General features: G+C 41.2%; 2 protein-coding genes across 2 annotated transcripts; one reads left to right on the top strand and one right to left on the bottom strand.

The window, feature by feature from the left end:
• Window positions 1-7,156: 7,156 nt before the first annotated feature.
• On the bottom strand, window positions 7,157-10,022 carry LOC147334265 (uncharacterized). Its single transcript, XM_086286807.1, has 4 exons — window positions 9,843-10,022; window positions 8,698-8,846; window positions 7,832-7,996; window positions 7,157-7,756 (listed from the first exon to the last, which is right to left on the bottom strand). The coding sequence occupies exons 2-4, from the start codon at window positions 8,752-8,754 to the stop codon at window positions 7,589-7,591; spliced, it is 390 nt and encodes a 129-aa protein (XP_086142933.1). The 5' UTR covers window positions 8,755-8,846; window positions 9,843-10,022; the 3' UTR covers window positions 7,157-7,588.
• Window positions 10,023-22,149: 12,127 nt separating this feature from the next.
• LOC147334264 (myelin-oligodendrocyte glycoprotein-like) lies at window positions 22,150-26,696 on the top strand. Its single transcript, XM_086285905.1, has 3 exons — window positions 22,150-22,285; window positions 25,984-26,313; window positions 26,545-26,696. The coding sequence occupies exons 1-3, from the start codon at window positions 22,150-22,152 to the stop codon at window positions 26,694-26,696; spliced, it is 618 nt and encodes a 205-aa protein (XP_086142031.1).
• The last annotated feature ends 697 nt before the right edge of the window (window positions 26,697-27,393 follow it).

Below are 27,393 nucleotides of genomic sequence, written 5' to 3'. Positions count from 1 at the left end.
GATCATCATTGTGTGCTTGTAAGACCTCGATGGCAGCAGCCACCTTAACTTCAGGATCTTCATGTGGAAGTTCTTGCAAGTTTTCTGGGTTCACAGGCCAATTGTTCTCTGGCTGTGTAAGAAATGCAGGACCAGATATCCATTCAGTGTCATGTAAAAAGGTCTCTGCCTTCATACCTCTGGAGGCAAGGTCCGCAGGGTTATGTGTGGTGTTCACATACCTCCATTGGGAGGCACTAGAAGCCTTGAGGATTTCTGACACTCTGTTCGCCACAAAAACACGGAACCTGGAAGTCTCATTGTTTATATATTTCAACACTGCGGTGCCGTCCGTCCAAAAGACAGAGTTTAAGAGAAAGTCCATCTTGAACTGCTGTTTCCATAGCTTGTCCAGTGTGACAGCAGAAACTCTGTTGACAGTAACTGTTGCCAAACATCCTGGCCTTCCACAGCATTCTCGATTAAGTGGCCCATTCACAGTCCAGCCGAGCACAGTCCTAATGGCAAAAGGAGCATCACCGACACTCCGGATGACCTCCAAAGGTTCTAGAGCTCTGGGCATATTCATGCCAATCAAAAGCTCCACATTGGCCTTAATTTCTGGCAAATGAACGTGCTTCAAATGTGGCCAGTCATCCAGGTCCTGTTGATTTGGGATGTTACCAATATCTACAGGCATTTTATGCTGAGTGAAGAGGTTAGGCATATCACAGTACATGTCACTGTCCAATCCAGCAACTTCAAGTTCAGGTACAATGAAACTGTCAACCACTTTCTCCTGTCCCATGGTGCGCAGGAGAATCTTTGTCCTCCTCCCAGCAATATTCAGCTTGTCCATAAGACCCACTGTACAAAAGGATGCTGAACTCCCATGGTCCAGAAAGGCATACGTTTCCACTATTCTTTGACCTCTCTTTGATTTTACTTTAACTGGCACAATGGCAAGCTTACAGTCTTGTTCACCGGCCCCAGTAAGACCACTAGTCTGGATCATAACAGGAATGTTATCTGCCTCATTATTAGGTTTGACTTCATTCTTCACTTTGTGGTGAATATGGAGTATACTTGCATGTCGGAGACCACAGATTTTACATGAAAGGCGTTTTCTGCATTCTTTGCTTATGTGCCCAGTACACAAACAGCCAAAACAAATGCTGTTCTTTTTAAGAAAAGAAATCTTCTCATCATGAGGTTTCTTATCAAGCAGAGCACATGACTCCAGTGTGTGTCCGAAAAAACAAGCCTTCACAGTGCTGTGATGATCTTGAGCCCCTGTCTGATTCTGTCTCTCGACATCAGAGACTGTTGTGGCGAAGCTACTTCCTTTAACTCTTAGATGTGGAGAACGTTTCCCTCCATTGCTGCCCTTGGCTGCTAGATGTGTTGCTGGAATGTCACATAGATTTCCAAAGATGGGATCTGTTGCAATTTTAACTTGACGCTCAAGGAAGGAAACAATGTCAATGAATGCGGCTCTGCGATGTTGCCTCTCCTGAATGTCACATGCTGTTCGCCATTTGTCTTTTAACTTATATGGCAGTCTTCTAATCACAGCAAGCATATTTGCAGGTGTATTTAATTCAGAGAGATCATTAATCTCTTCCATTGCATTGCAGCATCCACGTAAGAACAAACAATATGCCTGAAGAGCTTTTCCATCTTCTGATCTAATCAGTGGCCATGAGTGAACTTTGTTCAAATAAGCAGATGCAATCACATGTCCATTCCCAAAGTGCTCATACAGCAGAGTCTTTGCCTTTACATATCCAACACTTTCAGACATATGTTGACAGCTTTTAACAAGTTCATTGGGCTGCCCCTTGGTGTACTGTGCAAGATAATGCAGGCAGTCGCCAGCATCGCCAGTCTTTGCTTCTATGACCTGCTCAAACGAGCGCATAAAGGCCTGAAAATGTAAAGGGTCACCATCAAAGGTTTGAATCTCCCTTTTGGGCTGTGAAGAAAGACTTTGCTGATGGATCAACATACAAGTTAACCCTCTAAAGGTCCTGGGACCTTTTTGTGGCTTTTGTGTTTTTCGTATCCAAGCCATTTGCACTGTGTTGAATGGAATATAGCCAACTTCTCAAAAAAAAAGTCTGGTTACATATATTTCGAAATTCCAGTCTGACTTCCTTAAATTAGCTTCAGTGGCTGAGCTACAGATAAACTTACACTATTGGTCCTAGTGGTCGATTTGTGCCCCATTGAAACCCATTATAAACGCTATTTCCCATTCCACGGTCATTACAACCAAATAATGGGCCATCTTCCGAATGTTGGTGGTACTCGGGAGTCCGGGCCTTGGCATTGTATCTTTTGGGAAATATTTACTATTTTTGTTTTTTGGGGCTAAAAAAACAGTGCGCTCATGTAATTACACTGGGATTTAAAGAGTTAAAACAACGGAAATATGATTACAACTTTATATGAATATTTCAGGGAGAAGTAGTTTTACAGGACTGACATCTTTAAAGTGGAGAAAAATATGTATATATATTGTTTTTATTGCACTTTTTAGGGCGGGACCGTTTTGTGGCCTTAGGACCAATAGTGTGACCATTTTTTTAGGACAAACTGGGGGTTAATTCATTTTGTTTTTCCATAATGGACAACAGATTTTCATTGGCTACTGGAAGAGCAGCTTGTGGCTTAGGCAAAGGTGGAATTGATCCAAAAGCGTCAGAAGGCCCCATAAGAGCGGGTGCAGGCCTTTCCCTTTTCATATTCTGTTGCACTGTTTTTACTTGAAGCTCTGCATTCCCAGTGATTGCATTTCCTTTTGTAAGCGTCTGTGGAACAAAAGTCTCTGCATCAGCATTAAGAATTTCAAGGCTGTTTCCCTTTGTTTTAAAATATGATTCCATTCCATTAGATTTCCGTGAAGCGACGCTCCGCATAGTGGATCCAGTTCTCAGCACGTTCACCTTTGCAACAGTTGCAGCTATATCTGCTTCAAGCTGAAGTTGTTCTTTCTTTCTCCTCAGTTGTTCCTCTTGTTCTTCAAGAGAGTGTTTTTCTTTCAGCATATGTTGACGTGCGAGCAAGGCGGCCATTTCAGCTTCTGCCCTGAGACGTGCAGATGAAGTAGATGATACTCTTGAGCTTGACCTACTGCCTTGATTTGACACACTGTCGGATGGCAACACGTCATCATTAACATCATTCTGAGGATTAAGAGATGATTGAGGTTCTTTTCCAGTGTGCTCTCGCACCTCCACTTCTCCTCCCAGGGAAGTTTCCTGTGACTGTGCCTTGTCAGATGATGGCCTCCCTGAATATTTATCAGTTTCAGAAAGCCATATGTTAACATCCTCCATAAACCCTTTATTGTATTTAGAGATGCTTGAGAACCATGTATTTTGTTTATCTTTCTCATCAAATGAGATTAGAGAAAGTAAAGATTCATGCAATGCACTGGCATCCTTAAACAGGTGTGTTAACTCATCAAACTGTTTTTTGACTTGTGAATGATTTTTATCATCTTTCATTAGCTCTTTAAGAGACATAATAACACTTTTCATTTTGTTTACATGCCTTTTCCGATCTGTTTGGATGGTTTCAATTTTGTTTGCAAGAGCTTTCTCAGTGAGAGAAATTATTCTTTTATCCTTTTCAGTTTTTCCAACAACAGATGCAGCCTGTGATCCACTCATTTTAAGCATTCAACATAAGCAGCATGCCAAAATCCAAAACAAAGGCAACAGCAATTCCTTCAAACTCAGTTGAACGCCTGCAGAGCCACAGCGCGCACACACACACACACACACACACACACACATCAAATCCAACAGCAAACGTAGCGGTGGGCGTGTCACAAAAACATCTTCGTATGGTCAGAATCCAAACTGCGTTCAAACAAACAATACGCAGCACAAAAACACAGTTTACATACCACCGTCGTTTTCTCCTTATCTGTCGGTCTAGCCGCTTTTACGGGTGTAGTGGCGGCGGTGTGTGGGCTTCAGCGCTGATTGCGGGACGCTCCATTGCCGTCGCACTTTTTGCTGACAAATATTGGCGACTGTCAAGCCTTTGAGTCGCCGAGCAGCTGAATAGGGGAATAATGTTGACGCGCCCGCTGTTTAAAACGTTAGTCAAAGTTCCAAGTTAAAACTCCTTTATTTGTTGTCAAATCCTTAAAATCCGTAGAAAACAGTGAACAAAAACATTCTAAGCTTGAGCGGTCAGCAAAAGTCACCCACTCATTCACAAATTCCCTCAGGACGTGAACAGGTGATATAGCAATCACTATTACCGACACCACGTGACCCAAAGCTACGCCTATCCACAACAGGTAACATGAGGGAAACACAGCTGGGGCAAATCAGGCCTAACGAGACAAAGGAAGCACAACCATTTACATGAGACAAGAGCTGTGTCCCAAAACGTCGCCCACGTCCTACACACCACTCTCAGCCACGTGGACAAGAAACAGGGTAACTATGTGAGAATGCTGTTTGTTGATTACAGTTCAGCGTTTAACACAATAGTGCCCTGCAGACTGTTCACAAAGCTGAGGGATCTGGGGATCTGGGACTTAACAGCCGTCTGTGTGAGTGGGTGTTGGACTTCCTCACTGGCAGAACTCAGGTGGTGAGGGTGGGCAGGTGCTTCTCCAACAGCATCACCATCAACACAGGAGCACCTCAGGGATGTGTCCTCTCACCACTGCTCTACTCCCTCTACACTTCAGACTGTGTGGCCACCCATGGCTCCAACACCATTGTGAAGTTTGCTGACGACACAGTGGTGTTGGGTGCCATCTCCAACAACGATGAGGCGGCCTACATGGATGAAGTGAAGAATCTGGCATCGTGGTGCCAGGACAACCACCTCCAGCTGAACGTCAGCAAGACCAAGGAGCTGGTGGTGGACTTCAGAAGGAGTCAGCACAGAGACTAAAAGCCCATCATCATCAATGGAGCTCCAGTGGAGAGGGTGCAGTCCTTCAAGTATCTTGGTGTCCACATCTCCTCAGACCTGACATGGGCTGCCCACATTCAGGTCCAGACCAAAAAGGCTAGGCAGCGCCTGTATCACCTACGACAACTGAGGAAGTTCAGGGTCTCTCCAAAGATCCTCAGGATTTTCTATACAGGCGCTGTGGAGAGCATCCTCACACAGAACATGACATCGTGTTTCGGGAACAGCTGTGTGAAGGACCAAAAAGCTCTCCAGAGAGTGATCCGTACAGCAGAACGCTGCTGCAGGATTGCTCTCCCCCCGCTTCAGGACACCTACACCAGGAGATGCCGGACTAGAGCAGCACAGATACTGAAGGACCCGTCCCATCCTGGCAACAAACTGTTCCAACTTCTGCAATCTGGTAGAAGGTTCCGCATCTTCCGGGCAAGGACAGAGAGACTCAAGAGGAGCTTCTATCCCCAAGCCATCCGTGCCCTAAACACACACACCCGCCCTCTCACATCATCTATAATTGACTGAGTCAGGACTCTTCCAGACACTGAACCAAGCCACAATGTACATTTCAATTCCTTTAATTTTAAATATGTGTATATTGTCTATCCTGTAAAATAGTCAGATGTCTATTCATATTAATGTACAGAATTCACCTGCTTGCTGCTACTACTGCACATTCACCCAGTGTATATACTATATGTCTGTATGTATATGTGTATATATATATATATATATATATATATATATATATATATATATATATATATAATGTTCTTCCTCTACACCCCCCCCCCCCCCAATTTTTGCACATGTCGAGGAGCGTGTCAGGCTACATTTCACTGTGTGTTATACTTGTATAACTATGCATGTGACAAATAAAGAACCTTGAACCTTGAAACGTCAGCTGCATCCTCCGGACGGCGCATTTGAAGACCGATTACGTCACAGCCAGGCGACAAAGGCTGTCCCAATTCGTCGATTCCTTCAATTGTGGCCGACAAATGCGTCTTTCATTTCCCCGAATTTGAAGGATGGGTCGGGCGTGTCCTTCGTGTTTATTCAGCTGTTTTCACACAGCTGAATAAACGTCAAACAGAAAACTGATCAAACAGAAGTGTGAGACGGTCGAGAATTTACGCCAGTGTCCTGTTATATTTTAGATAGCAAGGAGCAGACGGACGAGTTTATTAAACACTACCGACAGAGCGGTGACGCAAATCTGAAGGCTAGACCATCCCATTTCACAGCCTCGCACTTCCGGCCTTCTTGGTCTTCGGAGGACCCGGCCCACGTAGACCGCGAAGGGCGGGTCCTCCAAAGGATGCAGCCGTCGTTTTGGGACACAGCTAAGGACTTTCAAAGTAAAACAGGAAACATAACACAGACTGAACTTACAGACAGGCACTACAACAGAGGGAACAGAGACGTGGGACCAGGGCAGACACAGACAATGACTGGACACCGGGATATAGCAACTAAGGATTACACAGAGACATAAACCATAAGATAGAACTCTAACAAAGAAACCAAAGACTAGAAATGATCAATAATATAATAAACTCAAAACCCTGGGTCCTAACACGTTGGTTATTAACAAAAAGTATTGCACAGTGAAAAGGCACTACAGCTCAGTTGCCCCCCCCTTTTGTCCTCCTGTTTCCCCTCCCTCTCCCCTCCAGAGAGATGACTTCAGTTATGGACACACAACCATCAGAACAAGGAGGCACAGCTACCACTTCTTTATTGTCAAAGCTGTTTCACAGTTGAGGTGTTAAGAACACTGAAGCACTGGTATAGTTATAATAACAATAACAAAACCACATAACACAGCCCTTTACTAAATAAAAACTCACTTAACACTGGTAAACTTTAATTGGGAGCATGTGTGAACCAGAGAACACTCAGAAAAATAAAGGTGCCAACTGGAACCAAAAGTGGTTCTTTAGACTGATGCCATAGAAGAACCTTTTTTGGTGCCACAAAGAACCTTTCAAACAATGGTTCTTTGAAGAACCATTTCTTTCAGTGGTTCATTGAAGAACCTTTAAAGGTGCCCCAAAGAACCATCAAGAAATGGTTCTTTGGGGCACCTTTAATGGTTTTTTAAAGAACCTTTTTTGAGTGGTTCTTTAAAAAAACCATTTTAAATCTTTCAAAATAAAATGCATCATAAATTGAATTTGAGTAGGGTAAAATAAATACGAGCACAGCATAGACATATATTAATGGTTTATTGTCATTTTGTAGTTACCAAAAGACAAAAAGGCATTTTAACCCTCAGCACAACATCACTACTAATACATGTCACATATTAGTGTTTTAAAAAGTAATAATTAAATATATTGGCTATACTATAAATAAATATATATATATAAATACTATATCTACAGATAACACAACAAATAATACATGTATTGTTTAATTAATAAAACATCAGAAAGTGATAAAACACATTAGAAATAGCAATAGCTTCATAACAGACCAATAAATCAACACATTTTCATCAGCAGATATTTGCATGTTCAGTAAAAACATTTCAACAACAAGTTTATGATTAAAATGATCAATGAACTTCAGCCTTACGCTATGTAATGTACTTTTCATGTTGTACTCATGGTCCTTTGTTAGTCCAGTTTAGGACAATGTCTCTGACGTATGTTTCATATCAAATATATGTCATATCAAAACAAGCCCACACCTGCAGTTGTTTCAGTTTTTCACTGGTGTTTCCTGTCAGCTGGTCAACCTCACTCAGGCGGACATCCATATCAGCCAACCAAATGACAAGTTCCTCCCTTTGTGCTTCAAATCCCTCCCACTCTGAGACAAGGAGCTGAAAGAGAGAGAAAAGAGTCAATTATAAAGAAGAGAAAAGTGAAACCCTCCTCAGAAGGTCTGACTCGCATACCTGCAGTTGACCTGTGATGGACTCCAGTTTGGCGTTCACGTCATCCCTCGTCGATGCCAACAGCCGAGTCTGCAGGGTGCCCTGGAAGAGCTGAGTTAATGTTCGACTCCTCCTGGTCAGGCTCTCCAGCTGGATGACCCGAGGTCTCCCCTCTCGCCGCTGCCTCTGAACGCACAAACACAAATTGCATCTGAAGCAGGAGGTGCAGATTTTTTGTGCTATTCTTTTCTAAATCCAGGCTAGATCACATGGAGGTATTTGGAAAATTGTTTTGGCCAGTGGACGACTGTTGTCTTGCAGAAAGTCAAACCAAACATATGCGATACACAATCAATTCACAAGAACACATTGTAAAAAATAAGTCCAGTTCTTGCCTGATTTCAAGTGAAAGCTGCATCAAAACAGGGTGACAGAAGTAAAACGAGAGCACAAAGCCTCACTTTGTACAAGCCTGCTATTACAGTTCTCCTCTATGCAGACGACTTTCCTGTTTTCAAGGCACAACTTGGATCTGCTGTACGAATCTTATGGATACACACTAAATGAAATAATAGTGTGCATGACTCCAGATTCTGATCCCTCATCCTAATATGGTCCCAACATAGCAACAGCAATAATGCAAATGTTGAGGCTTCAAAATACAAAGTCCATAAACCAATGGCTGACATGGGTTTTATCATAAGGGTGATAAATATACAGATTTCAGTCTGTCTTAGAGATTTGATGTTCATTTACCTGCAGATGCACTATACGTACCTGCTCCATGGTTTTTCACAACATTTTGCATATCACTATTTAATACAGGAAGTACGTAAACTAAAACATGTCATCGTTCTTTGTGAGAGGACCATATTAATGAAACAAACCTCAATGACATCATAGGGACCCCTAAAGATGCTCCTGCTGCTTCTCTTCCTCCTCATCCAAAGCTTCCTTCTCCTTGTCCTCAACTTCCATCCAATTGTAATTCAATCTAATTGTGTTTCTGCCCCTCCTCTTCCTCATTTTGTTGGAGCTGTGAACACAGTTAATGTGAATCTGGATTAATTTGTGCAAACAAGAAAAATCTACAGCTTTTTGGTCAGAGGTGCTCTTGTGATTTAAGCCGGGTAGAGTAGATTTATGTGTTGATGCTACCTGCTTCAGCTCTGGCTGCTGAGTGATATTTACACCCTGGCTGGATTACAAACTTTAACCATGTGCTGAACTTTGGCCCAGCGTTGATACCTCTTGTTAGTATAACGACCTCTTCTTAGCTTGTATGTATGATGTATGATGGTGGATAAATTAAATATACAAAAAAATTTAACTATATTACAAAAGAACATCTATCTTGGAAACATCAAATGACCGGAGCATAACTTGTCAACTAGTCCGAAACTAAGTTATGCAGGAACAGTCAAAGACACACCTTCTCATGTTTGAAACCATTGTTTGAAAGGTTCTTTGTGGCACCAAAACAGGTTCTTCTATGGCATCAGTCTAAAGAACCACTTTCTATTCATTTCTATATAATTCGATTAGACAATGAAGAGTTATCTAATCTAATTATTCATTCAAAACTCTTATGCATAGCTGTATTTTATACAGCTCATACAGAATTCAAAGTACAGGTTCATGTGAGTATTTAATGTACGGCTCAGATCTACAGAATTTCAGAGTTTCTAGAGCAGACACAGAGCTCACAACAGGCTTCAGGCGCCATTTTAGTGACTTTAACAATATATTAAATTTTAATTTCGGTCTAGCTGACATTAGGTTATGTACGCAGCACGCAATTGAACCACATATTTTAGAAGCCAAAGGTTCAAATTAGCTGGGAGCACCTTCACTTAATTATAACAGTGGTTTTGTTAGGAAAACAGTTTCTGTATACCGGATACTAAATTGCGCTGACCTCAACGGCTAACGTATCTAGCTAATCGCTACTGTTAGCACAACATTAACAGCAAGCTACAATGACGAGTAACAAAAACAAAACAGTAATAAGGTTTTAATGGAAATGTTTTACCTTTTCTAACAGTCCCAGAATCCACAGCTTCAAAGTCCAGCAGGTACTGAAGACTGTTATCCGTTTCGCTGTCACCGTCCGTGAGTTTTTTTCCCCGAAAGGTCAAGGCCCGCCGCTCGCACACTCTGTCTGCGCATGCGCATCCCAACGACTGACCCCCTCCGTTCGCTCCCGGGAGGTTATAGTATGACGTGTTCTGACGTCACTCTCTCTCTCCCTGTCATTTATTTGGCTCGAAACACATATTAACAAATTGCTCAGTGATGAACAACTACTCAGATCATTTACCTAAGCTGTGCTTTGTCAAAACGAAGTGTGTGTTCATTACACTGACATTCTGTTCTGCAATTGTTATTTACTTGTATCTTATAATTTGACTTTACATACTGCTGGGTGGTTTGTAAAGTTTACAATAACTAGTATTATCATTATGCTGTATTTTCAAAAATATATAATAATCTCAAAAGTAATGCCTTGGAGTAGAAAATAGTAATGCTTTATTAAAATTTAAAACTAAAGTACAGTACTTGAATGTGTGTATTGTGTCTACTGTTTGTTAACTCACCATATTCATAATGTGTTTGTGGGGTTAGGGGTGTGTGTGTGTGTGTGTGTGGGGGGGGGGGGGGGGGGGGGGTTAGGGTCTTTAGGCTTTGGCCCCCACCCCTGCCACCAGTATATTTTTAAGCAAATATTTCTAACTTTTATTTGAATATTCAGTTTCCTACCATCTTCTCTTAAAGGGTAATTGCCAGGTAACCCGCCCTCTCCCTTCGCACACACATGCACACAAAGAAAACACACAGTATAATTCACAGCCTCATTATAGTGAATAAATATTTATGCCATTTACACCATCAAACTTAGATTGCTAAGGATGAAGAACCTTTTGTTCTTTAAAGAACCATTTGTAATAGCTGAAGAACCATCCACAAAATAAAAAGGTTCTTTGACGTATGATGGTTCTTTAAAGAACCATGAAGCCATCTGAAGAACCATTTAAGAACCATAATTTTTCTGAGTGAAGTTGAGATTGGGTTGAGATTGGGAGTGTTAATTAAACTACAAAGCTTGTAATCACTGCAATCACAACCTTTCAATAAACGACTTCTGGGTGCTTTTTTGCCACTGCTTCTTTTTTATTGTTTAACCTGACAAAACATGTTGCCCTCATATCTGTTTATCATATCTGTTTGAACATTATTATTCCAGCCTAGTTAAACATGGTTAATATTGGCTATTGTAGATAACAATGTCAAAAAACGTTTCCAGTAAGTATAAATGTAGTCTCTCAAAAACAACTGCTCCTAGTGTCCAAATGTGTATTGTGCAGCGGAGAGCTGCTAGCCTCAACAGAATACTGGGGTCTGTGGTTTACGCCTGTGCAAACCAGCTCACCAGGCTGTTCAATCTCTCTCTGACTCATGCTACCATTCCCATTTATCGGAAAGCCTGCGCGATCTTTCCCATTCCCAAAAAAACTGGCACAGACAACCTCAACAAATACTAACCTATAGACCTCACATCTGTAGTCATAAAGTATTTTGAGTGGATAGTGTCTCAGCACATCAGCGGCAGCCTCCCTCTCTCGACCCATTTGCTTAGAGAGCATATCGATCCACAGCGGATGCCAATACCATCACCATTCACAGAGTGCTGAACCATCTGGAGAACAGGAAGAGCTATGTGAGAATGTTCTTAGTGGACTATAGCTTAGCATTCAACACAATAATCCCTTACAACCATAGTGGACCACATCCTTCCTTTCACCTGCTCCTGGATCAAAGTTTGCCTCACAAATAGGCCCTTATTCAGTCAGACTTGGCCCTACCTTCTCCCCCTCACTGCCACTCATTACAGATCCCTGCAGGGCTTTGTTCTCAGCCCCCTACTGTACACCCTGTACACGTATGACTGTACATCAACCCACCCAAACAACAAAACTTAATGTCCTTAAAAAAGAGGAGGCACAGAAGGGTCCACTATTATCTTATCTTTCTGACAGAACTTTTGTTTTTTGAAAAAAGCAGATGATAGTTTAGGTGATATATTGTTTTTATTTTTAGCCTTTAATGATAAGCTGAGTCTTTGTTGTAATGCCCCATGATTAAACCGTACTCTGGTGCTGCCATCTACTGACATCTACTGACAGGCAGTTTATAGAGGTTAGGAACAATCCATGCTTTCATGGTGTTTATATTCTAACTCTACAATCTGAATGTTGCAGCAGAAATTTAAACTCATCCGATCATACCGCCATCTGAAAAAACAAAAAAATTCCAATCTTCTGATGTCCAATTTTAGTGAGTTTGTGCGAATTGTAGATTCAGTTTGCATTTCTCAGGGTGAAAGAGCATCACCCAGTGCAGTCTTCTGCTGCAGTAACCTATCTGCTATAAGTTTCAATGTGTTGTGTAATCAGAAATGCTCTTCTGCACACCTTGATTGTAACAAGTGTTGCTGTGTTGGCTTTGTATGAGCTTGGAGCAGTCTGGCTGGTCTCCTCTGACACCAACTGGAGTTTTTCATTCAGAGAACAGCTGCTCTATTTCCTCTTTGTCAGACTCTTCTCTGTAAACCCAGGAGAGAAATCACAGCAGATCAGCAGCTTCTGAAACACTCAGACAGCTGGTCTGGCACCAACAACCATGCCATGTGACTAGTATCACCTTTCTTCACCATTACGATTACAACACAAATACATGAAAAAAAAATTATCAGACACATTTCAGTACAAATAAAATATCTTCTTGTGACCTCGATGGTCTCAGTTTCAGAAATAAAACAAAAACACATTTTTAAAGGATAAAAGACAAACAGGAAACAGCTGATTGCAAACACAGCTTTGGTTACTTACTGAAAGAACTCACAAAATCATTTTGTTGTTTTTAAAAGAGTTTAATATAAATACAAAGTCAATCTCAGATCATGGAGCTGTTAGGGTGCCTGGGTTGTCGACCCAGTGTTTTGTGTTTTTGGTTCTTTGATTTTATTTATTTCTTTATATTGTAGCTTTCTGTGCCTTATGGGTTTTTGGATTATTTTAGGTGTAGGTTCTCTGTGTGGGTTTTGTTAGACTTTTAGTGTTCTGGTTTCTGTCTGTGTTCTTTAGTTGCTGTCTCCCCCTTCTGCTTTATCCCCTTGTCAAGTCTCTGTGTTATGTTTTCAGTTTTACTTTGAAGTCCGTGCCTCAGGTCATTGTATCAGGTTTTGCTTCCTTTGTCTCATCAGCCCTGATTTGCCCCAGTTGTGTTTCCCTCCTGTTTCCCACTCCCTGATTGCTCCCTCTGTGTATTTAAGGCAAGGCAAGGCAAGTTTATTTGTATAGCACAATTCAACAATAAGGTGATTCAAAGTGCTTCACAGAGACATTAGAAACAAGAACAAATAAAAAGCATGATTTAAAATTGATTAAAACAAGCAAACAAACTAACTAATTAACAAACAAACAAAACAGTATATAAAATCAAAACAGATTAAATCAGAACAATAGATAAAACCAGTAGTTAAATGTAAGTTTTGAAATTTAAGCTTAAAAGTGTGGATTTGGTGCTTTATTCAAATGCAGCTGAGAACAGGTGAGTCTTCAACCTGGATTTAAATAAACTGAGTGTTTCAGCTGATCTGAGGCTTTCTGGGAGTTTGTTCCAGATATAAGGAGCATAAAAGCTGAATGCAGCTTCTCCGTGTCTGGTTCTGACTCTGGGAACTGATAAAAGACCGGATCCAGATGACCTGAGGGATCTGGAAGGTTCATACTGGGTCAGGAGGTCACTGATGTATTTTGGTCCTAAACCATTCAGAGCTTTATAGACCAGCATCAGAACTTTAAAGTCTATCCTCTGACGGACAGGCAGCCAGTGTAAAGACCTCAGAGCTGGACTGATGTGGTCCACTTTTTTGGTCTTAGTGAGGACTCGAGCAGCAGAGTTCTGAATGAGCTGTAGTTGTCTGACTGATTTTTTAGGTAGACCTGTAAAGATGCTGTTACAGTAATCAAGCCTACCATGTGTAACAGTTGAGTTTATCATCCAGGCATCCATGAAAACAAAACGGAATTTATGACATTTAACAGAGTTAGAAATTAGCAGGAAGTTAGCTCGCTAGCTTCCATCTAAATGAGGGATTTTGGAAACAAATTCAAACGTACCGCTCTGCTATCACTTCCAACATAAATGAAGACAGAAAACTAAACAGCAGTGACGTTTGTAGGGTTTCGGGTCATTGTCTTGTTGAAAGATCCAGCCCCGGCGCAGCTTCAGCTTTGTCACTGATTCCTGGACATTGGTCTCCAGAATCTACTGATACTGAGTGGAATCCATGTGTCCCTCAACTTTGACAAGATTCCCAGTCCCTGCACTGGCCCCACAGCCCCACAGCATGATGGAACCACCACCACCATATATTTTACTGTAGGCAGCAGGTGTTTTTCTTGGAATGCTGTGTTCTGTTTCCTCCATGCATAACGCCCCTTGTTATGCCCAAATAACTCATTTTAGCTTCATCAGTCCACAGCACCTTATTGCAGAATGAAGCTGGCTTGTCCAAATGTGCTTCAGCAAACGGCTCTTGCTGTGGAAACAGACAGCTTAAATCTCTGAGACAGCTTTCTGTATCCTTCCCCTGAACCATGATGGTGAACAATCTTTGTCTTCAGGTCATTTGAGAGTTGTTTTGAAACCCCCATGTTGCTACTCTTCAGAGAAAATTAAAAGAGGGAAACTTACAATTGACCCCTGAAATACTTTTTCTCATTATTGGATTGACTTGTGTATGTAGGTCAGGGGTCACTGAGCTTACCGAGCCAATTTGAGTTCCAATAATTAGTTCTAAAGTTTTTGGAATCAATAAAATGACAACAGTGCCCAAATTTATGCATCTGCGTGATTTTGTTTAAACAATTATTGCACACTTTCTGTAAATCCAATAAACTTCATTTCTCTTCTCAAATATCACTGTGTGTGTCTCCTATATGATATATTTAACTGACATTTTTTATTGAAACGACCAACGATTTATACAGGAAAACAATGACTATTAATAAGGTGGCCAAAACTTTTGCATCCCACTGTATCTCACTGAATTGTTACTCTTTAGCCTAATGTGTCTTATTTTAAGTGTAAAGAGATATTTTTGACTAGAAATGAGACAAATATACTTGGTAAGATTTTGAGTTTTTCCAGTGAGTAAATATTCTGGTGCCAGTAAACTGTCTTGAAATGGTGCAATTTAATTTAATGTTAATTAGTTTATTTTTATCTTGTGGTTAAAATGTATGAAAATGTCATCTAATCACTGAAGTGGTCCACCAGTCCACCCTCTGGAATCTAGCTGCTGTTTTCTAACTGGTCCACAAATCCACTGTAAAACACACTAGTTTATTTTATCTTTGTTCTCCTCATAAAGTTACCCTCACTGAGGGGCAGAACATTCAAATGGAGAGGTTTTTATTTTATATAAAGATGCAGAAAAAGAAAAAAAGAATGGCACCATAAAGTTTTTTTAATGGTAACTTCACCACCACTTTCTAAGTGTGCTGTCATCTCCAAAGCAGTGATCTGGTTTCTCTGCAGGTTCAATAAACTTTGGTCTCACTTGATCTTCTTGTTTGATTCTGTGGGTTTCACAAAGATGTCTGATGGAAAGCCCAGAAAGACCTTCATGTGCATTTACATGATGGATCATAATTCATTGTAAAATATCATTTTTAACACTATTTTATGACTAAAATGCTTAACAACAACTATCCAAAAAGTAAGAGAAAAAACACAGGATGCAACTTTATAAAGAGACTCAGAATAGATCATAACAAAATCAAACTCTTATTATAATAGATCCATATGAAGTTTTGGTGATCTGGAGGAAACTTTATTAATAAACTGACTTTATGTACAATGTGTTGGAGTTTCTTCTAAGCATAATTATGAAATTGTCTTCAAAGAAAACTCTGTAAATGCACCATAGGCACATCTGATTGTGTGAAAGCGCCCTCTGGTGGAGCTGGACTATAAACACTGTTCAAGCCTCGATAGCAGACTCAACAGTGCTTCTGGTTCTAGAATATGTGGCCCACTGCGCATGCTCAGGAGGTGTCCTGTCAGCAGTTGTTTCCACCAGAAGTGAATACTGGCATCAAAAATATTATAGCATGATCAGTAACAAGTGTGACGTCACCTGTCAGCAGATGATAGTTTAGGTTTATTTAGGTTATTTTTATTTACGCTTTTTAAGTTTCATTTTTTAGAAGCTTATTAAACGAGGAAATTAGTCTTTGTTATACAATCAAGGTATTCCCGATAAAAGTGAAAGTTGGCTCCACCCACTGTGACGGTTTGCGGGACAAGATGTGTTTAGGAGAGATAAGGACCCAAAACGCAGGCACTGGCTGAGATGTGAGTGAGCTTTATTGCAGGAGGGTGACATACGACCAAAAGCGAGAGTGGCAAGAAACAAAACCAAGAAAGAGTCTAAACTGGGAAAACTAATAAAACAAAACCGAAACCTGAATTTGAATTTGAATCACCAGGGAGGGTGCACGGAACACACTGACATCAGATACGGACCTTCAAAATAAAACAGGACATACATAGACTGGATTTAAAGACACGGTACAGACGGAGAACAGAGGAAACACACGGGCAGACACTAAAAAGAAGGAGCACAGAATCCAAACCCTACGAACTAACAAGTCTAAACCCCTGTACATAATCAGAATACATTAGAAAACAAGATTATGATATAATAATAATGATAATAATAGCATCAGATAACCACTCGCCTTGTATTGTTTATTTATTATAATTTTGTGCTAGTCTCCATCTGGTCAGAATGGTCTTTTTTCCATTTCCTTTATCCACACATCCTCCTGAGAACCGGTAAAAATGAATCTTCACATTGAACTCTTTTGTGGTTTCATTAAAAGCTCACATGTAAAATAAGATAAGCTTTATTAGTCCCACATGTGGGAAATTTGTTGTGTCACAGCAGAAAGTGGACAGTACAAGTTACAGCAAAAATGAAGAAAAACAACGGACTGGGATAAGATAATAAGAATAAGATACTATATACAATAGAATAAAATACTATGTTAACAGAAAAAAATTACACTTGGTGTTATTGTGGATGTGTGTGTTTGGTCAGTTGTGAAGTCTTTGTTCAGGAGTCTGACAACAGTTGGAGAGAAAGACCTGTGAAATCTCTCTGTCCCACATCGTGGGTGCCGCAGCCACTGAAGGAGCTGCTCAGTGCTGTCAGTCTCCTGCATGGGGTGGGAGATGTTGTCCAACAAGGATGAAAGCTTAGCCACCATTCTCCTGTCACTCACCACCTCCACTGGGTCCAGAGGGCATCCTAGAACAGTGGTGGCCCAGGAGATGCTGTTGCCCCAGCAGACTACACCATAAAAGATGACTGAGACCACCACAGAGTCATAGAAGGTCTTCAGGAGTTGGCCCTTCACTCCCAAAGACCTCAGCAGCAGGTACAGCCTGCTCTGTCCCACACCATGAGTCTCTTTTCTTTAGAGAGCGTCTGAGTTATGAGTCCAGTCCAGTTTATTGTTCAGATGAACACCAAGGTACCTGTAGCTGTCCACAGTCTCAATGTCCATACCTTGGATGTTTAGTGCCTTCAGAAGTCTACCACCAGCTCCTTGGTTTTACTGGCGTTGATCTGGAGGTAGTTCAGCTGGCACCAGTCCACAAAGTCTTGGGTCAGTCCTCTATACTCCTTGTCGTCCCCATCAGTGATGAGGCCGACTATTGCAGAGTCATCAGAGAACTTCTGCAGGAAGCACTGGGTGGAATTGTGGGAGAAGTCTGCAGTGTAGATGGTGAAGAGGAACGGAGCCAGAACCGTTCCCTGTGGGGCCCCCGTACTGCAGACGACCCTGTCCGACACACAGCCCTGAGTCCTCACATACTGTGGTCGGTCTGTGATGTAGTCCAGTATCCATGTAGTGAGGTGATGGTCCACTCCTGAGTTCTCCAGCTTGTCCTTCAGGACCGTGGGAAGAATGGTGTTGAAGGCACTGGAGAAATCAAAGAACATGATTCTCACAGTGCTCCCAGCGGTCTCCAGGTGAGCGAGGGAACGATGTAGGAGGTGAATGACGGCATCATCCGCTCCAATGCCAGGCTGGTAGGCAAACTGAAGTGGGTCCAGTGATGAGCTCACCAGGTGCCAAAGCTGAGCCAGGACCAACCGCTCCAGGGTCTTCATCAGGTGGGATGTCAAGCCACCGGCCTGTAGCTGTTGAGGTCCTTGGGGTGTGAAGTCTTTGGCACTGGTACAACACAAGAGGTTTTCCAGAGCTGCTGGACTCTCCCCAGCCTCAGGTTCAGGTTGAAGAGGTGCTCCATCACCCCACACAGTTGGTCTGTGCAGGACCCGACGACCCTTGAGCTGATGCTATCTGGATCTGCTGCCTTCTTGGCTTTAATCCTCCTCAGTTCCCTCCTAACCTGGGTGGTTGAGAGAGTCAGGCTGGAGCCTTGTGTTGAGTGTGTATTGGATTCTGGTGTTAGGGGTGGGGAGGAGTGAGCAGGGTGATTAGAGGTGGTGTGAAGTGTCTGAGGTGGGGCAGCAGTGGGTGTGGGTGAGTCTGCCCCTGACGTTGAAGACTGCCTCCTGGAAGAATCAAACCTGTTAAAGAAATGATTCAGTTCATTTGCCCCCTCACATCTCCCATGAGCAGTGCGTTCTGATCTCTGTGGCCTGAGATGGTTCTGAGGCCTCTCCAGACTTTGCTAACCTTCTTTTGTTGAAGCCGTTTCTCCGTCTTCTGCCTGTAGCTGCCCCGATCAGACCTCTCTGCTCTCTCTGCACTCTTTTCAGCTCCTCCTTGTCTCTGGATTTGAAGGCTCTCCTCTTTTGTTTGAGGACGGCTTTAATTTCTGGGGTAATCCAGGGTTTGGAGAAACAGCGCACAGTCCTGGTGGGTGCAGTGTTATCCACACAGATGTTATCCAGTTATGACAGTTATGATGGAAAGGTCCAAAATTCTAATATGAAAATTCTGAAGGAAGTACAGGTTCCAATAATGGCACTTTGACACAGTTCAGTGATGTGCGTAGAAATAAAAGCTGCATATAAATAACACAGAGCTGCTTATTTTCCTCCAGTTGTTTGAACTATTTGTAGAGACAGAGAGCATCAGTCTGATCACTGGAATCTGCTCTTTGTCCCTGGATTTGGACCCAAGCAGACCCTGATGGACTCAAAAACACAGAAAGGGAATTTCTCTTTATATCTACCAGTGTTAGTGGAAAAAGGTTCTCATTCTTATGCTTCTTTCTTTTCCTTTTTTATTTGAGGTATTTGTTTGTCACATGTCTGGACTTGCAGCTGCTCAAACAGGACAAACAAAGGTGGGCATGAAAGTGTTGACGCAGGTCACAGATGTCTGATATAAAACAGCTGACAGGGAAACACAGGTTAGTTTAGTCTGCAGCTGTTTGATACAGACACACCTTTACTTTGGGATTTTAAACTTTTACATTTTTTATGATTTGATTTTTTTTATTTGTCAAATATTAACATCTGAGTAACTTTTCACTTGTTTGTAACAAAACTTCAGTAGCTTCCTTTTCACCCACTGAAAAACCGATGGGACACACTGACCTCACAGTTTTTTTATCTGTCAGGAGATCATTTTATTTTTTCCACTCTGGTGATCAGAAGAGTGTTTGAGTGTTTCAGAGATCCTTCAGAAAAACAGTAAGTGTTTAAAATGACGTCTTTCAGTTTTTTAAGTAATTTGACAGGCTGACTGAAGCCTGTGAGCGTTAGTGGATTAACCCGTTACTGTAACCACTCACTGGTTCTGCTGGTTAGATGAACGTCATGTCACGTTAGTGTAAAACATTTGATTCACTGTTGCTGGTTTCATCTGTGAAAACACATCAAATTAAAGGAATTCAATGTGTTTCATCAGCTGAAGAACCAAAAGCTGTCAGACTTTATCTGACACAACATAAAGAAGAAAATCACCTCAATCACAAACAGGAAGTGTACTCAGTTACTCTCCTGTACTCTGATTACAGTCATGTGTGTTTTCTCTGTGTCTGCTGCTTCTTTGTCCTCACTGTAAACAGATGTACTGAGAGACTCCTGCACTGATGTTTCATAGGAAAGTCCAAACAGTCTCACTGGTTCTCCATAAAGAACAAAGATTTGCTCTCTGTGGCTCCAACACAACTTAATGACAATCAAAGGTGGACAAAGTTCTCTGTGGTTTGATGGAGGCTACAGCTAAATGCTGCCTCCTCCATAATACAATATACATGTTTATACAGTGACGTCATGTTGAAGTCCTTTGGCTGATGATGGTCTTTAGTATGTAGCTGATGGTTGATGATGAGATGTTTGTGTTGTTCTGTGGAGATCATTCAAGAACTGAACCTGTTAAACACTCAGACCTGCTTCAGATTTCACCACTTTAGTTATGACGCACTTATTTATGGTCACCCTACAGCAGCGTAAACACACGTGACTCTAACGTGACTTCCTGCAGAGACGATGACTTGGACGTATTGAGTTTGAACGAGTGTCTAAAAAGTCTGATCTGTTCTCAGTCAGAGACTTTCAGGATCATTTAAACCTTAAATTTAATCTCATGTAGTCAGGATTTAAACTCAGGTTCAGTTATTTCAATAAAACCATCCTGAGACGTTTAGAACAATCGAAGCGTCGGAGTTGAAGAACACGGAAATGTCTGCTGTGACTGCGTCGCTCTGCTCGACTTTGCTGTTTGTCGGCCTCTTCGTGTTTGTCTCTGCAGGTGAGATTCACTCTGTGGGACAGAGAGGAAAAGCATCAGTCTGCTTTACATGTTAACAACATTTCCTGAAGATTTATTTTCATATTGATTCAGTTTTTCCGTGTTTGTGAAGGAGACACGAGGCTGGGTGGAGTCTGTGTGGACCTAACATGTCGGTGTGATCAGATCTCACAGAGACAAAGAAGTGTAATGTGTGTGTCAGTGTGATGTGTTGTAGTTTCAGGAGTCAGTACACCGTCACGAGCAGATCTACAGACGTGGCATGTGTCACCCTGATATAATCTTTTGCCACACCGAGTGCCACCATAGTTTTGTAAATGACAATGTTTATTAAGGGTGGCACATGCCACTCCATGCCACCTCTGTAGATCAGCCCCTGAGTTTTAAAAGGTTGTACAGAAAAGTCAGAACCACTGGTTACATTTTAAGGCATATTACACTATGTAAAAGCTGCATATGTGTAAAGAAATGACTTTGATTTTGACCATTTGATTTCAATGCCACTCTAAGAACATTTCATTACATCCAGCCCTGTGACAGAGACAAAGAAGTGTAATGTGTGTTTCAGTGTGATGTGTTGTAGTTTCAGGAGTCAGTATACAGCTACAAAGCTTTTAGTTCAGTGTTTACAAACAGCTGTAGCTACAGAAAGGCAGCATGCAGAGACTCACAGTGTCTCATAATGAGAGGCTGCTCGTCCACCTGGCCCTTCCTCACAGTTTCTGTCTGATTTCTCAGACTTTTATCTGATTTAGTGCTCAGCTCAGATAAAATGATAATTGTGGCTGATTTTAACATCCATGTAGATGCTAAAAATGTTGTTATTATTATTAACATTATTTCCTGAAAACCCTCTCTTGTCTGATCATATCCAAATAACATTTAAATTTAAAATAATACCTACACAGCAGTGAGGAATAGATATAATGACAGTATTTTCTTATCTAGTGTCTTTCTTAAAGTGCTGTAACTAAATTTAAGGATGTAATTATTCCACTGTGATCCTCTTCATGTGCCAACATGGTATCTTGTTACCAGTGTTACATCCACACTGCAAATGACTCTGGATACTGTGGATTCTTTAAATTATGCAGATAAATTGAAACTTTGCAGAGATGTAAAGTGGATGGATGAGAGAAAGAACACTTTGAAAGTTCCACATCAACTATCAAGGATGAATTTTAATGACTTTTTGAATATGATGTGATCATATTGCATTGACTGTAATGAATTTGAGCATAATTGTCCTTTATGTTGTATGCTGCTTTAGAAGTGAACAGTTGCAGTTTGATCCCTTTAACCTCCCTGATTTGTGTTGTTTCTTCTTTCAGACAAGAAAAACATCACAGCTGAGTCTGGACAAAATGTCACTCTGACGTGTCGAGCTCCAAACACCAACACCAGGGTGTAGAGTGGAGCAGAGCTGACCTGAAGCCAGAAAAGGTCCTTTTGTATCGGGATGGCCGATTTGAACCAGCCAATCAGCATCCATCTTTTAGGTACCGGGTGGATCTGCAGCTCAGACTGATGAAGGATGGAGACGCGTCTCTGATTCTGAAGAATGTGACAAATAATGACATTGGAACATATGAGAGTCGGTCCGATTGGATGAAGCAGTCATGCAAGATCATCAGCATCATCTACCTGACTGTTGATCCTCCAGGTGAGTGAGTAGAGTGTGTGTGTGTGATCAGAGGTGAAGCTGCTTCCTGGTTGTTGATGTTTGTTTCTAAAGATGTTGATGAGAATTTGTCACGTGTGTTTGGTAAATTGTGTTTTTTTAGCGCTAATATTTCATAGGAAAGTCCAAACAGCCTCACTGGTTCTCCATAAAGAACAAAGATTTGCTCTCTGTGGCTCCAACACAACTTAATGACAATCAAAGGTGGTCAAAGTTCTCTGTGGTTTTATGGAGGCTCCAGCTAAATGCTGCCTCCTCCATAATACAATATACATGTTTATACAGTGACGGCATGTTGAAGTCCTTTGGCTGATGATGGTCTTTAGTATGTAGCTGATGGTTGATGATGAGATGTTTGTGTTGTTCTGTGGAGATCATTCAAGAACTGAACCTGTTAAACACTCAGACCTGCTTCAGATTTCACCGCTTTAGTCATGACGCACTTATTCATGGTCACCCTACAGCGCAGCGTAAACACACGTGACTCTAACGTGACTTCCTGCAGAGATGATGACTTGGACGTATTGAGTTTGAACGAGTGTCTAAAAAGTCTGATCTGTTCTCTCAGTCAGAGACTTTCAGGATCATTTAAACCTTAAATTTAATCTCATGTAGTCAGGATTTAAATTCAGGTTCAGTTATTTCAATAAAACCATCCTGAGACATTTAGAACAGTCGAAGCGTCGGAGTTGAAGAACACGGAAATGTCTGCTGTGACTGCGTCGCTCTGCTCGACTTTGCTGTTTGTCGGCCTCTTCGTGTTTGTCTCTGCAGGTGAGATTCACTCTGTGGGACAGAGAGGAAAAGCATCAGTCTGCTTTACATGTTAACAACATTTCCTGAAGATTTATTTTCATATTGATTCAGTTTTTCCGTGTTTGTGAAGGAGACGCGAGGCTGGGTGGGGTCTGTGTGGACCTAACATGTCGGTGTGATCAGATCTCACAGAGACAAAGAAGTGTAATGTGTGTGTCAGTGTGATGTGTTGTAGTTTCAGGAGTCAGTACACCGTCACGAGCAGATCTACAGACGTGGCATGTGTCACCCTGATATAATCTTTTGCCACACCGAGTGCCACCATAGTTTTGTAAATGACAATGTTTATTAAGGGTGGCACATGCCACTCCATGCCACCTCTGTAGATCAGCCCCTGAGTTTTAAATGGTTGTACAAAAAAGTCACAATCATTGGTTACATTTTAAGGCATATTACACTATGTAAAAGCTGCATATGTGTAAAGAAACGACTTTGATTTTGCCCATTTGATTTCAATGCCACTCTAAGAACATTTCATTACATCCAGCCCTGTGACAGAGACAAAGAAGTGTAATGTGTGTGTCAGTGTGATGTGTTGTAGTTTCAGGAGTCAGTATACAGCTACAAAGCTTTTAGTTCAGTGTTTACAAACAGCTGTAGCTCCATAAAGGCAGCATGCAGAGACTCACAGTGTCTCATAATGAGAGGCTGCTTTCTCTCACACATTATGTTCACTTATTATCAGGACGTGTTTTTGTTTGTGGAACCTGCAGGAACTCAGTTCAGTAAGTAAACTGTGAAAAACACAAGAAACCAAATGTCTGTGAGTTCAGACCAGCCGTTAACATGTTTACACTTAACACCCGCTCACATTAATAATGAGGATTATGAAAAATAATCCATACAAAGTCATGGAACAAACAGTAACACAGTTAACATTACATACATAACAGTATTATTACAGAATTAAAAAAAAACCCCACACACAACAACAACAACAACAACAACAAAAAATCTAAATGTCAACGAAAAATAAACAACATGTTTATCACGTAAATGGCTCTGATCATATTCCACCCCATCTTGATCTGCACTTGGTAATTTGTAATTTGGTAGTTTCTGAGGCCCCTGCTTGGATCAACAGACCCTCAGCTCCACTGAAACACAGACAGATTTATTAATTAATGTTTTGCAGTGATTATTGCATTTGTCATAAACTGTACTGTACTAACAACCAATGGTGAATATGATCTGTAACACTAGCAGAGCTTTTTTTTAGTTTTCCTGAAACCCCGAATCATATCAGAGAGGTTTGACTCCCTGGTCCAACTTTCAAACGTGCACCTTCAAGTAGATAACTTTAGATAAATGCAGAAGAAACGATTTTGAACAATTTCAAAGATAATTAGTTTTGTTCAAATCAGTTTTATTTGTACATAGCACCAAATCACAAAACACGATAAAACCATTAACATAATATATTGTATTATTCAGTATTGACCTAGAAAATAGGAACAGAGCCAGGTTTCTCTTTTGCAGTGTGTTGTTGGGATGATTGCCTCGGTTTTAAAGAGGGGGCAGTGTTGCTCCATCAAGAACTTGTTACTCTTTGTGCTAAAGGAGGCATTAAGCTCACCAAATGAAATTGGTACTTGCTGCCATATCTGTGCAACAACAATCCAAGGAAGTTAAGGATTTTGATTTGACTAGGGACGTCTTGCCAGTAGAGAGCACTAGGTGTGCAGTGGTGTATCCATACATTCAAGTACAAGACAAACAAAGCCCTCACATAGAGAGTTATGTTGTCTCTTGTGAGATTGATCTATAACCCTTTGGGGTTTTTTTTTTTTAGCATTGTGGTTATCTGCTAAGTTAATCCTTCAGAAACTATGCAGAAATCTTTAGGTGTGGGATTATGTGTTGCCAGTTACTGTTGTACAAGAATTGACGGTTTGGGTGAATGATCTTTGCGTTCTTGCAGATTTTAAAGTCGACTTCTGCTTTTAAATCTTCTAACTTCAGAGAGGTTGCTTCTGCTCAGTCGCAGATGAGAATGGTTTTGGCACAGTCACCCAAAATCAGGTCCATTGTGCATTTATAATGGGCAAAGCATTGGTGGCTCCACTGAAACAAACTTTGCATGGAATTGACAGCTGCATTGGTTGCGAGTAGAATGGATAAGATGTGGAGAAAAGAGCTGCAAATGCAGTTGCAGGAATCAGTTTTTGAACTGATAACACCTCTGTATTGTAATATACCACAAATGAAACCTCAAAGTTTTAAATATTTGTAGCACACCGGATGGCAGCGATGCTTAAAATGTCCAAACCTTCTCAGTGGAAATATGTTAGTACATCATGTAATCCTGCTGATCTGGCTTCTAGGGGAGTCGAGGTACAATCATTTCTGAAGGCTGATTCCTGGTTTAAAGGACCAAAGTGTCTTTCTGAACCAGAAATTAATTGTTCAGTGAAGCCTGACAGTGTAAAGGTCTCTTCAAATGATCCAGAGATTAAAATGGCAATTTTAGTTAATGCTGTTAAGGCAAATGAATACATAGATGAGAATGAGAGGGTGAAGAAGAAGAAGAGCAGCAATCTCTATGAGCTTTGAGGATTGTGTGTCACAAGTTGGAAGTAGGCTCAGTAGAGCAGCTATACCTGAGGAGGCAAGGCATCCTGCTATTATAGCTAGGGATCTTCAATTTACTGACCCTGTGCGTCAACATGTACATCAGAAAACAAGGCATGGTGGACGTAACCACGTGCTGTCCAAGTTGTGGCAAAGGTATTGGATTCCAGGTGCAAGCACTGCTACAAGAAGGATTTCGAGCAAGTGCATTGTCTGTTTGTCTGGTTGCTATAGAAGCTAACATTTGTACTTTGACGTTTATCCTCTCTGCTCTGTGTTGTTTCCTTTTTCAGGCAAGGAGATCATCACAGCTGAGTCTGGACAGAACGTCAGTCTCCCATGTCGAACTCCAAACAACATCACAATCAGACTTGTAAAGTGGAGCAAAACTGGCCTGGAAAAATATGTCCTTTTGTACCGAGATGAACACTTTGATCCAGCCAACCAGCATCCATCTTTTAAGAACCGGGTGGATCTGCAGGACAGACAGATGAAGGATGGAGACGTATCTTTGATTCTGAAGGATGTGACGACTGCTGATAGTGGAACATACGAGTGTCGTGTCCTCATGAGTGGAACAAAAAATGCCCTCAGCATCACCCTGAGTGTTGTTGATCCTCCAGGTGAGTGAGTAGAGTTGAGTGTGTGTGTGATCAGAGGTGAAGCTGCTTCCTGCTTGTTGATGTTTGTTTCTAAAGATGTTGTTGATGAGACTTTGTAGAAAGCAGCTGGTCTGAGTGATGTGATCAGAGTGCAGTAGATAATGTCTGACAGCAGTTTGAAGAGGAAATGGATTCTGTTCTGTTCTTCACTCATCACCTACCTGACACCTCACACCTGTTTCTCACCTGCAGCTCAGCCAGGAGGAGACACAGAGGATGGAGGGAAGGAGGGTGGATCTGTTGGACTGAAAGTTGGTCTTCCAGTTGCTGTTTTTCTTCTTTTTCTTCTTTTTGTTGTTGTTGTTTTTCTGATCTATAGAAAACATCAGAAAGGTGTTTTATAACTGAATTGTTAAAAAAAGAAAGGAGGCAGGAGGACGCACAGAGGCTGTATCTGTTGGACTGATTGTCAGTCTGTCAGTTTCTGCTGTTCTGCTGTTCAAATTTGAGAATCCTGCTGTTCTTTTCAATGTTTTCTTTGAAAATCAATAATTATCCTAACAAACACCAACAGAGGATGCTCAATTTTACTCTGTCAGATGACAAACATGTCTAGATTTCATTTTGATTTTGCATTTCTGTGATTATTATCAAACCTCATTAGACTATTATATCACCTTCAATTTACTATATTACAGTCCAACATTAGAAACAGTGGCTCTATTTATTCAGCTTTCCAGGTTCCAGGTTCATCTCAGTGTAAAAGTTCAAAGCAAATTCTTTGAAAAGTTCTTTATATTTCTTCCTCACTTATATGATGAACATCTGGGAGTTCCTATTATCAAACAAAACACATCAAACAAAATTTAGACATGCTTTTTTGTGTTTCTCCACACAAATATTTCAGAGTGAACTAATTTCACACAAAAGATCTCATGTTGTTCACAGTTTGATTTTACACAGTATTTATGAGTTCAGTGTCTCGTATGTTGCAGTATCAGAATAACTTCTGATACTGTGAAGGTAATTATTTCCATGTAGCTGCAGAGTCAGAGGTTTCCTCTCTGATCTGTGAAGCTTTGAACTTTTCCTTCCATGAAG

This window comes from Aulonocara sp. 'chitande type north' Nkhata Bay, linkage group LG3, assembly GCF_057382095.1.
Source record: "Aulonocara sp. 'chitande type north' Nkhata Bay isolate Kocher_YH1m ecotype deep benthic linkage group LG3, A_spYH_male_GT1.1, whole genome shotgun sequence".
Lineage (NCBI taxonomy): Eukaryota > Metazoa > Chordata > Actinopteri > Cichliformes > Cichlidae > Aulonocara > Aulonocara sp. 'chitande type north' Nkhata Bay.
Note: the sequence above shows the minus strand (reverse complement) of the source record. Positions and strands in the feature narration are given on the sequence as shown.